The sequence below is a fragment of the Drosophila guanche genome, unplaced genomic scaffold, assembly GCF_900245975.1.
Source record: "Drosophila guanche unplaced genomic scaffold, DGUA_6, whole genome shotgun sequence".
Lineage (NCBI taxonomy): Eukaryota > Metazoa > Arthropoda > Insecta > Diptera > Drosophilidae > Drosophila > Drosophila guanche.
The window spans coordinates 131,360-149,503 of NW_022995756.1; the positions used below are offsets into that span (position 1 = coordinate 131,360).

Genomic DNA, 18,144 nt, shown 5'->3' on the forward strand with positions numbered 1-18,144 from the left:
GGGGGGGGGGGGGGGGGGGGGGGGGGGGGGGGGGGCGTGCGTACAGGTACAACATGTGCTCTGGCGTCGTCACTGTCTTGGGACCAGGTAAACAGTCAATAAGCCATCAAGAGCCGCCTGTTGCTCTTCCGACTGTGGCAGCTATACAATCCAACCTCCGCATCCTCATCGCAACCTAGAGATGGGCTACGTAATCGTACAGAGATTGGCAGAGTGGCCGTGGCTGGATTTTGGATGGGGGATGGGCAAACGCCTGCACGCCACTGTTTGTGGTGTTTACACGATGTTGCAGTAACCGTGGTGGAGTGGTTGCATTTTAGAAATCAATTAGAGCAGCTCCGCCCCACCAGAAGCAGCAGCAGCAGCAGCAGAAGCAGCGGAGGGAGGACTGGGCAGAAGCAACAGACAGCAACAACAAAGGCAGCGCAAATAGTTGGATGAGTTTGTTGATTTTATCGCCATTCACCCTTGGGGCTTATGGGGTATGGAGATTATATGGCTCTTGTTCATGTTTTTCCATTGTAATCGTTCGTTTAGAAAACCCAATTAAGTGGAAAATCGATGCAGAAAAGCGCCAATACAGGTCATGTACATATTTACATACTATGTATGTATGTATGCATGAACATATGTTAATACGTACATACATACATATGACACATTCCTGGGCGATAAGCCAGGGACTTCTTGTACACTTTTGCAAGCACACTATGCCACCTCACACGCGTATCAATAAGTGAGTCACATGGCGGACTTTTAATCTCCAGAGATAGGGAAGCAATTTCCTGCAAGTACACCCGGCACTGGCCTCAATCGGCTCAATCGACTCATTCCACACCTGTTCTTATCAATCTGAAGAACAATGCGGTGTCCGCTCCGCGGTCGGATGGCTGATCGGGCTAATTGGATTTGGGCGATAAGCCGACCATAAGCTATAAGCCGTAGGCTAAGCCACACTAGACCTGACCACTCGACCACTCTTTAGTTCAGTCCATATCCGAGCACCGAGCATCGATCGCCTCATGCAGATCATACAAATTGGCTTCTGGCCGTGCCTCTGTTATCTACACGTACCACTGGATATGGCTGGGAGGGTGTGTGTGTGTGTTTGCACTCGAAATTCGCGTCACGTTTGGGGCGCACTTGGGGCGATTATACAATGGATGGATTGCAAGACCGAAGCACGGGCTGCTATGGTTTTGGTTATAGTTTATGTTTTTGGCCCTTCAATTACTAACATCCCATACATATGTACATAAATGTGTATGGATGTACGAGTATGTGTGGCCTACCCCGATTATCTAATCATAAGCACTCGACACTCACACTCACAGCAATCAGCACGATGAAGTAGTCGCGGGTCTTCTTGGCCGGTATTGTTTGGATCGTTATTTGGGTATTATTTGGCAACAGTTTGTTGCTGATCGGTTGTTCCGGTTGTAGCCCGATGCTCTGCCTTGGACGCTTTTAAGCCAACTGACGGCTGGTTGGATGTGCGTCTGAACCTTATCAGGGCGGGCGGGCAATGGCGACAAACGACAATAGCAACGGCAACGGGAAACGAAAACGACAACGTCAACGATACGACGAAGCTGAATCGATCAGTGAGCGCACGAGTAAAGCGATTATACGGCTAAACGATGAATCATACCAAGTACCAACTGGGAGAGCACGCCCTGAAGGGAGACCCACAGAGAGAGATAGAGAGAGAGATAGAGAGAGAGAGAGAGAGAGAGAGAGAGGAGTATCGGGAGAGAAGTGAGTCCGAATATCGTTTAATAATTTGCACTTCGTTCTGCTCGAGGCTTATCAAAAACTTCGTCCGGTCGTGCGCCGTGCATCGAGCGGCGTGAGTCGCGTGAGTGGACGAGAGTCAGCGGCACGTCAACGTCAACCCGCTACTTGAACCGTTGGCCAGCGTGCCAGAAATCCAACTGAAGGCCCGGCCTGCTGCTGGTGGACCCGTGTTGTGCCCCGCGTCAAACTTGAGCTTGCATCCAAATAGTGTACAGAGATACCAAGACACACAGAGGAAAGCATGGAGAGAGATTTTGTTGTTGTTGTCGAGGTGCTGCACGTCGCCATCTTCTGTGGCGGCAACAGTTGGCTGATGTAACAGAGCTCGCTGGCTGGCCATTTCTATGCATTCGTTTGGCCATTCGTCGGCCAACCGCTGGCTCTGGCTCTGTGGGCTATTAGAGCTGCTGCCAAAACCACTTTCGCTTTCCGGGCCATTTCTGTGTCTTTGGGCTTGGCTGTGTGTGTGTGTCTGTGTGTATGTAAGCGAAGCGGAGCGCTGCCCACTGTTCAGAGAGTGGGGTAGTAGAGTGGTGGGGTAGTGGGGTGGTAGACGCCACTCGGAAGCAGCAGCGCTGCTTGCAAAACTGTGCCACATGCAACAAGTGTGCGGAATACCCTCCCTTCCCCACCCCTACGAGACCCGAGACCAGTCTGCGCCGCGTGCGCTCATACTCGTGAACAGAAAAGAACTGAACAGACAGAGAAAGAGAGAGAGAGAGAGAGAGAGACAGCTGATGTTTTTGGTTGCAGCTCAAAGTCGAGGAACCGTTACCTGCTGCATACTTCCATACTTGAGACCTAATTTGTTAACTTGACTGGTCAATCAACCGGCCCGCCGGTATGGGTCTGGCTGGCCAACGACAAAACTTGGCCAACTGGAATTACTCTTTTAGTATGCCTATCCGCCCCTCTGTCTCTGTCTCTGCCTCCACTTTCTTTTCGTTCGATCAGAATGATTCGTTTCTGTTCTCTCATAATGAAATGCAAATGTGACCCTTGGTGGCACGAACCCAACTGCGTCGTCCCCAACTGGGCTGTAGTTGTAGGCCCTTATGGTTCGTGACTGTACCGCTAACTGACTTTTGCCCGTTTGAGATAGACTATCTCCACGAGTATTTGCTGGAAATGACCGTTTTCCGCCTGTTAGCATCATCTTTTCGACATGTGTCGCTGAGACAATGTCTATGGACAAATTGATAAACAAACTAAAGTCGACTGCACGAGGAACCTTTGGATCGGATATGCAACCAACCCCACACGCAACAACTGAGACCCAAAGGAGCAGCCCCAACGAAAGGGACGGCTCCCGAGATGTACTCCAATGATATGGATACGCTCCTCCAAACGTGGGGAGGAAATCTTAGAGTCGTGCAATAACTTATGCCAACAATCCATCAATTAACTCCATTCGGGGACAAATATAAATATGTATGTCTACTCATCGCACCTTCGGACGCGGGCAGCACAGGCAGAGTCCGTCGGTTCCATTTTCAAAGTAAACAGAACCGAGAAGCGAGAACCGAGAAGCGAGAACCGAGAACCGAGAAGCGGGAAGGAAGAAGCGCTGGGAAGCAATCAAATCATTAAGTCGAACAAATAACACCTTAAAATTCCCCTGCATATTGGGGTTCAGAGTCGTTAGGTTTACCTTGACCCCAGCCATCAGCGTTCGAGTATATGTCCAAAAGTCATTCCGTCTAGGCTGCCACCGAACGAACAACTACTGTGGGTGTGCAGGTTTTATGTATGTATGAATGGGTACATATGTACAATGTACATATGTGTGAATATGAATGCAAAATTGCTCGAAATTTGAAAATAATACGCGAAACGGGTCAAAGTCAGAGAAGTGCGGGGGAAATTGCACAAATCAACACTCCAACGCTCAATACTCGAGACTCAACGTAAATTACCTTTCTTACAAAACGGAAATAGTAGCACGTAGTCGTAGTCGTAGACCATACAACCAACCCCCCCCCCCCCCCCCCCCCCCCCCCCCCCACCCCCCCCCCCCTCCCCCCTCCCTCCACCCACAAACCAAATGAATTTCATGGTCAAGTTGCGCAGCAGCTAGAGACATCTTTCGTACATACATATGTACATGGATGTAAATGTATAAATGTCCACAGTAAAATCCCCCTGGAGGTATAGTCCTGGTCAATGTCGTATAGATGGGTAAAAAGAAGCACAAAAACATTTATGCAAATCAACGTTGACACAGATCACGAAGGAGTATATGTATCTCTCTTAGCTAATAAATACATTTAATCACATTAATGTATATGCAAAATATTTACATTTTGTCGTACTCTTGCTGTTGGTTATTTATGTGAGAATCGTACATATGTGAAAATATGAATTTAGGCGAAGTTCATTACAAAATTCAGTTCTCCGCCAAATAGGAGATGTTTGGCTATGGAACCGTTTTGTGCTTTTCATTTTATCGAGCTTATACTGTACATACATATGTAGGTACAAACATACAAACATATGTATGTATACGTGAGTGAGTGGGCTCATCTCATTAACGCTAGATGGCGCTGATTGCATAGGCAAACGATGATTCCCTTCTTACCCCTTTCTTACCAACCATGTTTAGCCGCACATGACCCGTGAATATGGAACATGGATCGAGAAAATTTGTTCGGCATTTTTGTTATTTCATTTATGAATGAGTCGACCTCATCCACAACTATGTTCAGACGCACACAAGTCGTGTATATGTATTTACATATATGTGTTTGTCCAGGTATACATGTACATAAATACATACGTATGTATGTACATACATATTCCCAATGGAGGTCGATGAAAACACCTGTCCAACTGCCCAAGCAGCGTAAGCAGCACGTACAAGCCCGGCCAAAATACGAGCAGCAACACAACAGCCAATAAATTTTTGGATGCGCGCGGAATTGGCGCAAGCGTCGTTTTCGCTAGAGATGGGCACATGGGAAGTGGAACTACGAGTGGGGATGGGTGTGGGGGAAGGGCTTTCGAGATCACTGACATATGGTTGTATGTATGTTCGGATAAGTGTAAAATGTTTGCTGTCAAGTGTCACTGCACCCTACCCTGATCAGCTATTTAAGTGTGGAAGCGGAACTCATTCGTTTTTTTCAAAATACGAATCCCCATTCTCAAAAGACTCCTGAAAGTGAGAGAGAGAGTAGCCAGAGACTAACAGAGTACCAGAGTAACAGAGTTTTTGAAATCGTCCAGAAATAAAACAGCCAAAATAAATCTCTAGTTGCCGGCTCCTCGAGCATTAGATGCACTTTCAGGTGGAACAGGTCGGACTTCGCTGTGATTTGGGGGTACAAATTTCACGCAGTTAAAGCAAGGATCAAATCAACAATAGTGTCTCTAATGTATTCCAGAACAGAAGGAAATAAGACAAATATATATACATAGTGGAAGGATACAAAATATATATCTGTATATGTACATGTCTAGATAGTTTCAAGTTCGAGAGCTTCCTGTTTCATAGACCAGATAATGGAAGACCTTGCAGTGACCATGTAGAAATGAGCGCAGATGCATTACAAATGATTTGAAATGTTACGCCCACGAACAACATTTTAGTATTAACTTTTTGGTGACACTGTTTTTTTTTTTGCTTGAACTTCTTGGACTTACGAAACTAAGCACGAATTCGGCAAGAGCCTGGGGGCTCAAAATACAGAGCCATACCCATCTCTACCTGGCGGTATTCTGCAGTAAAATACTTGGCATTCCACTCGTCTCAAAAGTCAAATAAAGGCGGCCCCGATCAGTTGGTTAAACTGCTCGAATCTATGCCCAAATCACTGATGGTAATGTTGAAATGAAAGCGCAAGTATGTGGCCCTCTGCCGGTCACGTCACGCCCAGCCCCATCCCGAGTTAAAGCCCAAAGCAGCCCCTGGTATTTATTTAGTGGCTTGACTGAGACGCCAAAAGCAGAAGCAACAACCGCCACTGACCACCATTTGACCATTTAAATGCGATCTTTGACGGAAACTTAACTCTCGCACACGCACTTCCTCCTAAAACTTGTTGACAATAAGTCAAATATGCACGGTATGTATTGAGATTCATAATTCTGGACGGAGTTTCGGCATTCTAAGTCATGTTAAACCATTGACCATTGACAGTTATATAACGTCCGACCAGGTTGGTTACCAAAAATGAATAAAACCCGCCTGGATTATGGCAATACTGGGCCAAGAAAGTAAAACACGCATACACATACTAACAATATATGTATGGCGGCATGGTAAGGGCAAAGGAAAACGAAAGAGCAGCACACAACAGCTAGATAAGCGGCTGAAGAAAACAAAACTAAAAGACAAAGACGGAACGAGCATAATGTGCGAAATTTGTAGTAACCAAAGTCAAAGTGGAAAGGGCTGCCGACACTGTGCGAGAGCTTCGAGATAGTTCGTAGGAGGTATGGTGGATGCACACTATAAATGGAGCATCCAATTCGAAGCCCTTCGGGTACTTATACTTAGACGTGTTTACGATGACTAATTTAAGGTACAATCTTGGGTGTCACAAGTCAGTAGAAATGCTAAATTACATTTACGTATGTACATACATATGTATATGTGTATGTTATCAGTTTGAATTGAAAATCTCATTAATTATAAGATGCACACCGCAATTCCACAGACCCCGACTAGGGCGATCCATATGGAGGGATACAATATTCAAATTAAATCCTGTGCGCTAAAGTTCCAGGCGTTTATGCAAATATCCCCAATTGATGCCAAAGGAAGCGAGCTGGAGCTCGCCTCCCATTATCTGGCATTTGGTTTCAGAAATAACCCTTTCTATGCTCGTGTTTTTCACTACGCTGGTTACTTATGCAAATCAGCAACAAGTTGGCCCTTTTGAACACAGCGAGATTCTCAAACCATGGCCATAAAAGTAAAGGTTGATTCTGATACAGAGTCAGAGCTAGGGTGTAGATATTTGTTGAGCCGTCCGTCGCTCGTCTTTTAATATGGAAACCCGATAAAAGAAGACTTTCAACCGCTGCCAGCTCTGCCACGACACGCCTAATAGCATCTCTTGGCTTCACAGCACAGCACACCACAGAACAGAACATAACAGAACAGCACGGCAACAGGTGGCCAAGACTGTCAGCAGTTTGGATGCTAGGTTCTGATGCTGCTGCTGTGCCATTCAAATGTTTGTGGTCAAACAATTGACTGGCAGCTCTTCGCATGGTTCTGACTTGTCTGGGAACAAAATCAGATATGGTACAATGACCGGGCATGGAGAGCACTAGGAATCATTTTTTAGGCTCTTTCGCTGTTGGCAGAAACTGGTTGAAAGAAAGAACTTTGAGCATAATGACAGTGGGGCCGAAAAGTGCTTAATAAGCGTGCGCTGCTAAAACATATATTAGCACACACGCAAACAGAATGAAATATTTGTATAGATGCATGCGTGTGTGTGTATGTGTACTAGATCAGATCCGAAGAGCCAAAAAACGGTTGGACTTTGGACTCGCTTTCGTAATGAAATTTCTATTCGCCACGATAATTGTGCGTCTGTGTGTGAGCGTGCAGTGAGCAGATCTCTCTCGCTCACTACGTTCTGCTCCCGAGGAGAACTTCAGCGACCTGTAAGCACTTACAGTAAACGCATTGGCTGGTCGGGCGAGGATCCACCCAAACAACCAGCCATTAAGTCATAGCTGCATGATCTATAATGCACCACAAGGAATTAACGTAAACACTGCGCCTTTTAGTCTGGTCTGTAATCATCGTCACTCATTTAAGTTGCATTCCATTTTGGATCCGCCCACCCACTACCCCCATTACTGCCGACTCGGCTTGTACTTCTCACATCTCGCCATCCTCCAACGGCAATTATCCGTAGTGCGGCACGTACTGGGGGCAAGGTGCAAAGTGTTCTGTTAGCACTTTCAGTTTGCCTAGATTCCGGACTCTGGGCAGCGTCGGACCCCGACAGCGCTAATTGATGTCAGGGCACAATGCGAAGATCGTAACGACCAGCAATGCGATCCAAGTATTTGGCGCATCAGCGTGCTGAACGCGCAGAAACCTGCAGAAATGCGACTTCGACTGCAGACGCTTCCGCATTGCCGGACAGTGGACTGGTGAAACTGTTTCGATTGACGGACAGATGCCGCTTAGGGCTGGACGACGCGTTGGACAACTGAAGTTGATGTAACGGTGAAGAAGGAATATGTACATAAATACATACATATGTGTGCCGCCTGCATTCCAAATTTACCGTTGCTTATCTTCAGCAAAGCGACACTATTGGCCATGGCCCCCTTCCCTTAATTACATAGCACGTGTGCGCTCTTCCACTTAAGGTTGCTCTCTTAGGCTGGCTGTTGCTTTCGCGGCATGGCTCTCTTTGGCAGCGTCTGGACTGGGTGCGGTGGGAACCAGGAGCCAGCGCCAGCGCCACTTTTTTAATTAAACCATTGCGGCATAAAAACACCTCGATGACTAATTTTCCGGTGTTGATGGAGGGGCACTGGCATACAATTCTTACCGTCACAGTTTTGCAAGGAAACCGGCAGTAGAGTCGAAAAATGTAATGTTTCGGCGGGGAATTTTGCTTAAAACGAACGAATTTTAAGCACACACACACGCACGACAAGAGTACACAGATATACGGATAGACGCTTTTGGACAATTTTTGGAAATTGAAAAAGCGACGATCGGCTACGCCGATCTTGACGATGACGACGAGAACGAAACACAACAAACAACAAACAACAAAAGGCAGTATTTTCACTCTAAGTTAGCACTCACACGAGCCCAATAATCGAACAAAAACAACACAACCGCGTTTCCCAGTGACTGTTCAAACTTAACACACTGAACGCCAGCCTTTTAGATAGGTAAACACTTTGTCCAAATTGGGAAAATAACACTGCTTGTAAATGTTTGTTGTAGCCACCCATGCCCCTGTTCACGAATAAATTAGAATGGGCACCGTTTCATTCAACTAAACTGCGTTAATAATCTTTAAATTTCATTAATCTATTAGTTTGCACTTAAACACCCATTGGTCAACAGAAGGTTAATCGGTCTCGTTCAATGACATTTACTCAATTTTAATATTCTGCTAAATATTGCCATCAAAGTAAGACTCGCAGCCGTGAAACTAAAATTTTCTACGATTGTACAATACATTGGACACAAGATCGGCCTACTCTTCATTACTTCTTTTATTGGACTGTTTACAAAAATAACGATTTAGCTGAAAGGGTTAGAAAAAATGAGCTAAATAAACGATACGTTTTTAGAATGTTTTCTTACGTTATTTGAGAATTAGCTGCTGGCCGTCCAGTAGTATGCTCCTTTGTGTACCCTATTTCCATTATTTAATTTTAACATATCGTTTTCAAAGCAGCTCTTAAACATACTGAATGTTTCTATATTATGCAAAATTTGTTAAGATATCTCTCCAACTTTACTTGTTTTTTCATTTATTAGAGGCAAAGATTTCCAGCATTTGTTCAATTCGAGGACATCCTTCCCTCCAAGGGTACTAAGTGTTGCTTATTCCATGAAAAATTATGGGGAACAATGCTGCTTAGTATTGCTGGTCCATACAAATTATGTTGCAAACGGTAAAATACGTATGGATGGAATAAAGACTTATTGATGCTAGTGAAAATTCCCATATTGCGAGAGAGCAATATCCCTTCAAATTGAGAGAAATTCCCTACGGAAAAGAGAGAAAATCCTCGAGGGACATTTGAAAACATTCATATTTGAATTTGGATACCCTATATCAGGTCTCGGCTCGGCCCTATCCAAAGGGTATAGGACAAAGCGCTGCCGCTGACGTACACGCGTATTACAGTGATTCCAACACCAAAATAGTGATATGTTCCGTTTTGCTTGCGTCTGCACACAAACGCAAAAACGGATCGTTAATTGTATGGCTGCCGAGCCCTGCCCTATATTATTTAATATACTCTAAAAATGTACTATACTCGGCCGATTAAATGAAATATACCACTATATACCTGAAAAGCATATAATATACCTTAAACGGTCATCCTGTCAAACAACTGAGAGTTGCCAGATCCATATATCAGTATTTTTCAGGCTTTAGCAATTTCCAAGCTAGTTCTGGCTATTTTTGATGAAAATATCTGGCCCCTAGCACTAACCAAATAGTATAGTTTATTATATTATTATATATTATATTTTATATTATATATATTATATTATATATTATACTATTTGGTTAGTGCCCCTGGTGCTCTATATTTTTCAAACTGGGTGCAAAACATGCAAAAAAAAAAGCTCTACATGTTTTGATAAGAGCTATTTTTCTTTTGAGCAGCTGGCAGCAGTGGTATTTTGTATTGCGCAAACTATGCACAGCAGTGGCAATAACTAGGCCATGTATTTTCATTTTAATTGCATGCGTTGAATGCAAAATCGAGTTAATCGGATGAGTGCTTTATATTCACATCTCTGTTTGTCTGTGCTCCTACTCACATATGTTTGTGTTATAATTAACAGCTATATGCAGCTCTGGCTGATACATTTAAATATTACAGCGCTGCCAGATTGGTGAATGACATCAGCTGTGGGGAAGGGGAAATTCCACCCTGTCAGGGAAATCTCACCTGCCAGACCAGTGCTGCCAACTCTTCGGGCTATAAAAGAAACTAGCACTTTGAAAAAAGCCAGACAGAAAAAATGGTCAAACAATTCAAAATATGGCGGGGCTGTCATTGTGAATTGTGGTCAATTTTTATACCCGGTACTCGAGGAATAAATAGGGTATATTGTATTTGTGCGGAAAAAGTGTAACATACAGAAGGAAACGTTTCCGACCCCACAAAGTTTATATATTTTTGATCAGCATCAATAGCCGAGTCGATTTATCCATGTCTGTCAGAGACAACAATTTTACACTAGGCTCGATTCAGACAGGTATTTAAAGTGTGTTTGTGAGTTTCAAATGAAAAAGTTGACCTCATAATATGTTTTCCACAAAGATCTTAATATTCCAACCATTAAAGAAGAAATAAAGAAAACTAGTAAGAAATACATCGACAGATTCCACAACCATGAACATAATTTAGCCGTAAGTCTATTAGACAATAGCTTAACAGTAAGAAGACCGAAAAGATACCACATTCTCGATCTCCCCGATAGATAAATCCAACAAACTGAAAATATGTTATATATAATATCAGGGCTCATTGGAAAACTGATATTTCTGTTAATTTAATATTAATTATACAATTTACTTATTGTTTAAACAAACAGATTGTAAATATAAAGAGAGAGAGAGAAACAAAAAAAAATATGTTTAATGGTTCGTTTTTTAACAAGTCTATATTTGTGACAAAAATTTGTCTTTGAAGAGGCTTACAAAATGTCTGACAGCTCCCGGAGGTATTAAAATGAAATGGATATAGGGCATTCATTTTTGATCGTATGTACACATGTACATACATACATATATCACATTTTCCAGCGCTTCTGTGCGTCTTCACAGATATTTACATTTTTTACGGGTTTAAATTCTGGGTCGTTTGCAAGATGGAACGTAGTGACCAAATAATTAGCAAAAGAGGATGCCAATTTGATTAGCTTTTAAACGGAACGATTTGAAGACCCTTTGAAGACATTTTTTCACAGTTTTGTGAAATTTATCACGGAAAACTTGAAACAAATCGAATGATTTGCATTGGCTCAATTCGTGTACACTCATAAAAATATAATAAACTTGAGACATTTGCACTTAATCTGCAATGACGTGCAATTTTTTTGTGCTCAGCATTTCTACAACTCAAAGAAAAGAAGCTGATTGCAGTATATGTACAAGGAAGTCAATGTAAAAGCCCGTTTATTTTGAATTTGTTAATATCCTGGCATGGCTTTTTATACCCGGTACTCGCAGAGAAAATAGGGTAATAACTGTTGTATGTAACGCACAGAAGGAAACGTTTCCGATCAATAGCAGAGTCGATAGAGACATGTCTGTCTGTCCGTCCGTCTGTCCGTCCGTCCGTCTTGTTGAGCGCCTGGATCTCAGAGACCATAAAAGCTAGAGCCACCAAATTTTGCATCCAGACTTCTGTATACTCACACTGTTACAAGTGTATTTCAAACATGAGCCCCGCCCCCGCAAAAAGGCGAAAAGCTCCCAAATCTATAATTTTGAAGATAAAAGATCTATCAGGACACCAAATTGGGATCCGAATGGATCATTATTATGGCCACAATGAAGAAATTAATTCGCAGTGGCTATACCCACCACCCATTTGTGCACAAATACAATATACCCTTTACTCCGAGTACCGGGTATCAAAATAGGTACGCGGTGAGTCTATGCAGATTTTAGTGCCATGCTTGGGCTTCAAATTTGAAGTCAGTTGTCCAAATCTCGATTTGCCGATGGGAGTCGGAGGAAAATGTGCAAGTGTTAATGTGTGTGTGTGTACATGTGCAAGGCAGCCGCCTTGCCAGCAATAATGTTTCCATGTCCCGTTCCGTCATAACTCCATGCCTGTTTTACACCGTGACCCTGAATACTCTAATGGAAAATATTTGCAACGCACGGTCAATTGCCGTAATTCATTATTTGTATACATATTTAGATGTTTATATCCGTTACCCCTTTCATCCTAAATTATATAAAGCATATAAAGGTCACACAAAATAAATTATTTTGATATTGAGGGGCAAGCTTCTTCATAAAAACTTGAGGGTTTTCATTTTGAAGGGTATGTGAGCTCAGAACAAAAAATAAATGCAAAAGGTTTCAAGCGCTAACAATTAAAGCGCACATGAAGTCGAGAACATAACCGACGACGAGAACAGAAATTGGAAAGATGTATGTACATATATATACATATGTGTTTACATATGCTTATGTACATATATATGATTTTATATTTATCTGAAAAGATTTGTCTGTAAAAGATGGATTCGGTAACAATGTTGATAAGACGGCAGCAACGAAGTCGAGAAGCGACGGCGTTTCCACAATATGCATACAATTTTGAATAAAGCAGTCTAAAATCTGCATTTAAAACTTAAAACTTTCAAATACAAAAACAACTTTTATTGGTATCTTTATGTTTTCCAACCCCCAAAGGTCCGGCCACCAATCCCCACCCCTCATTCTGCACATGTTGCGGTAGGTCACTTTCATACGCCAAGCCCCGAAAACAAAATCAAATCATCAAAACGAATTTTCGTTCCATCGCAGTTCAAAAAATCATCGCACCAACACATACATTACTTGCAGTGTCCTTGTGAATCAAGACAAAACCGGTTAGGAGCGCTAAAAAATCATTGGCTACACGCACTTATACAAATGTAGCTGGGACTTCTAGCTGCGTGCTCTACACGCATTAATACACATGTAGCTGGGACTTCTAGCTGCGTGTTTTACACGCACTAATACTTTTAGCTGGGACTTTGGCAGAGGCCTGGGACTTCGAGACGTACATTGAGCGGTGACGTTTCGCTTCTATGAAGCTGAGAGTCTACTATACTATTTGGTTAGTAGTCGTGCCAAGGGGCGATGTCGACAATCTGGGCTAGAAGGAATTGGAAGGGTGCTACTCTGTCATATTTCAAACTGCGGAATATGCAAGGGTATCGTTTCATCGGTTTCAATAAATGAACACATATTAATATGATTTATAATACTCAAATGTATAGACAACGACCGTCCTGGTTTCTTTCCTGCAGATATGGGTTTAATCAAAGTTGTCGTCGCTTATGGATCACTGAATGGATCACTTTGCATTCATTGTTTTATTAACTTTTTATTCAATCTTCACACATTTTCAAAAAGGTAAACAAAACAACACAGTTGCCTGAGAAGTGTAACCGTACGGAATGCGGTTTTCACCTCTGGTCACACTCTGCTGCTAGCAAAATATATTGCACATTTTGCTAGCAAGTTATATTTTTGATCTGAGTACTAGGCTTTTCCAAGAAAAGGAAGTCGTGAAATCCAGACAATCTTGTGGAGAATTGATTGCTAAATCAGATCAAATTATAGTTTCAGCGCGGAGACTCCTAACTAGCTAGTAATAACAAATATAACATCAAAATCGATGAAAATGATTTGAGACTACGGTATATTTACGAAATATTTTGAAGATGCAATGGTATATTTTGGTATATTTACGAGGCCCTGTCGGTATATTTTATCGATAGATCTCCAGCGTCGGATGGAAGTATCTTTACCACTGCTGTCTTGATAATATTTTGTTATAAAAACCACATACAAGGAAGTGCAACTCGAACTCTGAACCAACATACGGGAAACACAGTGTAAGTTTAAACACAAAAGTGTTTCTGCCTCCCAAATCGCTATAATTGCTGCTGAGTTCGTGTGAAAACGCCATATTTTGTCATATTCTACCTACTTTCCACTCTCTTTCTTTGGATTCTGCCATCGTCGCTGATTCCATTATATCAACAGAACGTATAGGCGCACAGGTGCGGGTAAGTTTTACGCTGATAAGTTTTAACTCATTGAACTTTGCATTTATCATTCGTTTCATTTCTACCTCTCCTGCAGCGACTTACCGAAACTATTGCCGCCATCTCGCTTGCAACGTAATTGCGATGCCGCTGCAAACCACCCATCCACACACGCACACACATCGCTTTGTAAGAGATTTATTTACCCGATTAAAACGTTGGTTTATTTTCTTACATTTATTCAGGCATTCTCTTGATGCCTCTGCCGGGCTATCGCCACAAACACCGTATTGCGCGCTGTACTGAAGATTCTGCGCTGGATCCATTGACTTAGCAGGCACTTTCCTAACCGCACAACTATCTCCAACCACTCTTTTCCGATCCACCAGTGAAAATCCTAGGACCCTTAGTATCGTTGAGCAAACTTTTTTTACGTACTTAAAGCTTTTGCGGCTTTTCAGCAAGTTGCTCTGTAAGTACGGGCGGTGCGACTTGCTGCTGTTTACTTCATGCACTATATTATTATTGCCTACTATGGAAACAAACTTCCAAAAGAGCATTATCAAATGCATTATTGCGTCCTGCAATAGTCCAAATGATTCCCCTATTAGATTATTTCAATTTCCTTCGGATCAATTTACGTATGACCAATGGATTGAGTCTTGTGATTTGGAAAGAAACATGGTCAAAAGTACTGCAAGAGTTTGCGAACGACATTTTGATGCCGATTGTTTCGGAAAGGTTGGATTAAAGCCCGGATCAGTTCCAACATTAAACCTTTCCCTGCTGACACCATTGAATGCAGATATTTTTGTAAAAAACACCAATGATCACCTACCCTCCTTAACATGGCAAACGTCTTCATCAATGTCAACCGTGAACATGAACCAAAGCTGCTTAGCTACAGACAGTCCAACATCAACATCGAGAACATTCTCAGACCATCCAGTTGACAAGAGACCAATAGAAAATGAAATAGCCGGTGTGGACAATAATCATAAAATATCGAAAGAATTAGTGCAAGAGTCCGAAACAGAAAGTGGTAGATCTATTGATTTCGTTTTTTGTAAGCTACTGACCGAAACGGAAACAATGAAAAAGTTGTCTGCTACAAAAAAAGACCACCGAATTGCCGGAGCCAAATGCATTATTGGGTCCTGCGGACGTGGATATAGAAATAGTTCGAAAGAATCCCCTGTTACATTATTCAGATTTCCGACGGATCCAGTGTTATTTGACAAATGGATTGAGTCTTGTCAATTGGATAGAAACATGATCAGAAAAACTTCACGAGTTTGCGCACGGCATTTTGAGCCCAGATGTATTGGAAATCTTCGATTAAAGCCCGGAACGGTTCCAACATTAATCCATTCCATTCTGAAACCATTGGATGCTTGTATTTCTGGTAAAAACAACAATGATGATGACCTACCGCCCTTACTATGGAAAACATCGCCATTAAGGTCCACCTTGAACATGAACCCAAGCTGCTTAGTTACAGACAGTCCTAGATCATCGGTGACATCGACAAACCCATTCTCAGAAAATAATGTAGAAAACAAACCAATAGAAAATCGGATGACATCAAAGGGAATCAAAGTGGCCGATGAGGACAATAATAATGAACGAATAATATCGATCGATTTTGAGCAAGAGGCCCAAACAGAAACAGCTGATGATGATCCATTACAAATTAATAAATGTGATGACAATGTGTTGTCAGGGAATAATGTAGACAAAAATGGAACAGAAAACCGAATGAAAATAACTTTAGTCAAACTTGCCGATTTACAGTATAAAAAATCAAACGATCTAGAGAAAGAGTCCGAAACAGACACGTCTGAAGGAAATGGATTGAATAATAATAATAATGAATCGAATGATAAAGAAATCAGCGAAGATGGAAAAAATATAGATGCGCATGCCAGCCGAAAAGACATGCGGAGATCCGGTCTCAAGTGCCTTATATCTTCTTGTGGTTGTGGATATAGAAATACTTCGAAAGAATCCTCTATTCGATTATTCAGTTTTCCAAAGAATAAATTCTTCTTCGATAAATGGGCTGAGGTTTGTAATATTGACAAAAATGTATATAAACCTAAAGCACGGGTTTGCGAGCGGCATTTTGAGGCCAAGTTTTTTGGAAAGCGTAAATTAAAAGCTAATGCAATACCAACATTAAACATTAACCCATCGAACTCTGGCACTTGTGATGAGAATTTATTTTCAGGAAATTCAGCTACCAATAAACAAACAGAAAATAGTTTGAACGCAAAAAGAGTAAAACAAGCCCATGTGGATAATAATAAGGAAATATCGAACGAATTAGAGAAAGATTCCGACACAGATACCTCTGATGTAGATCCATTTGAATGTAGTGAATCGAATGATATTGAAATTTGCGAAGCTGAAGACAAAAACGAGTCGTCTGCTAATCATGAACACAAGCAAAAATCCAATGGAAAATGCATTATAGCCTCCTGCCGTTTTGGAAATATAGAGAGCTCGACCGATTTTCCTGTCAGGTTATTCTCTTTTCCATCGTATCTATTATTCTTCAATAAGTGGGTTGAGGCGTGTAATTTGGATAGAATGATTGTGAAAAGAACTTCACTAATTTGCGAACGTCATTTTGAGGCCCAGTGGTTAGGGAAGCATGGATTGAACAATGAAGCAATTCCAACATTGAACTTGTCTGATCATTCCGTATTGACTCCATTGAATGCAAGAACTTGTGATGAGAATTCATTTTTAAGACATTCGTTAGATAAAAAATCAATAGAAAACAGTTTGAAATCAAATAATCATAAAAATAATGATAATAATACAAAACCTGCAGTAACGCCCGATAAAGATACATTAGAAAATACTGAATATATTGACATAGAACGATGTAGTAATTGCATAGAAAAAGAGGAACAATATAACAAAGGGAAGATACGATATAATAACTTAAGAAAGGTTATAGCTCGCGCCAAACGTCAACCCGTACGCAAACCCAATTTTCTTCACTTAATAGCAAATATGTCTCATGTGTCTCCGGAGGCAAAAGCCATATGTACAATGCTTTTAAAAAGGTCAAATAAATTTACCCCCACTCAGAAAGTAATTGCGCAAAATATAAGGTTTTACTCGTCAAGTACATATAAATATCTCCGAAATGTTTTACATTTAAATATGCCATCAGAACGCTGTTTAGATCGATGGGCTGTGCGTTTCGGATCAGGTTTTTCTCCTGATTTACGCGACACTCATTCCTGCAAAAAGGTTCCATAACAAACTAAGCCCCATGCCTTGTTCTCCTGAAATCTCCTTATCCCTGACTTTCTACGGATTTCATAGGGAACAATTATAAATGACCTACCAGAGGTAGTTATTAAATAATTTAAAACCAACCGAAAATAAGCGAAAAACATTACGGCAGTAAGATTATTAGTAAGATTTCGTAAGTTTTCTTTAAATTTACTATAACCTATTCACGAAGGGTTTTTTATTTTCATATTTTAGCACGTTTTTAATTGATTTTCCTGTGTTTTAAATCGACCGTTAATAATAATAATAAAAGAATAAATAAAAAAGCAGGTTAAACCAAAAAAAAAAGTTTATTTTTCACTTCTAGTTACTAGACCTGCTAGTCCTTTCCTCAGATTTGAATTATGTTGAGCAAGTCAAGTCAATGGACTGGACCTCAAAACGACTCGAAGAGTAAATATTGTATTTGTGCGCGAAAGTAGATGTATGTAACGCACAGAAGGAGAGGATTCCGACCCCATTAACATTTATTTATATTCTTGATCCATGTCTGTCTGTCACGTCTGCCATGACAGCCATGTCTTTCTGTCCGTCCGTCTTCTTGAGCGCCTGGATCTCAGGGGGGGGGGGGGGGGGGG

General features: G+C 41.7%; 2 protein-coding genes across 5 annotated transcripts in view; one reads left to right on the forward strand and one right to left on the reverse strand.

Moving 5' to 3' along the window:
- Nucleotides 1-1,583, reverse strand: part of LOC117590038 (elongation of very long chain fatty acids protein AAEL008004) — a 5,777-nt gene extending 4,194 nt beyond the window's left edge. The window contains exon 1 of the mRNA XM_034282351.1: nt 1,327-1,583. The gene's annotated coding sequence lies outside the window, so the exon portion shown is untranslated. The remainder of the gene's footprint in view (nt 1-1,326) is intronic.
- Nucleotides 1-17,909, forward strand: part of LOC117590036 — a 24,038-nt gene extending 6,129 nt beyond the window's left edge. The window contains exons 2-5 of one of the 4 annotated variants that reach the window (XM_034282343.1): nt 13,985-14,101; nt 14,253-14,275; nt 14,352-14,443; nt 14,500-15,246. In XM_034282343.1, coding sequence (XP_034138234.1) covers nt 13,985-14,101; nt 14,253-14,275; nt 14,352-14,443; nt 14,500-14,511 — 244 coding nt within the window. In that variant the 3' untranslated portion in view covers nt 14,512-15,246. Of the gene's footprint in view, nt 1-13,984; nt 14,276-14,351; nt 14,444-14,499 lie in introns of those variants that run through there. The other 3 variants (XM_034282344.1, XM_034282340.1, XM_034282342.1) reach the window with 3 other exon arrangements.
- Nucleotides 17,910-18,144: the final 235 nt, after the last annotated feature.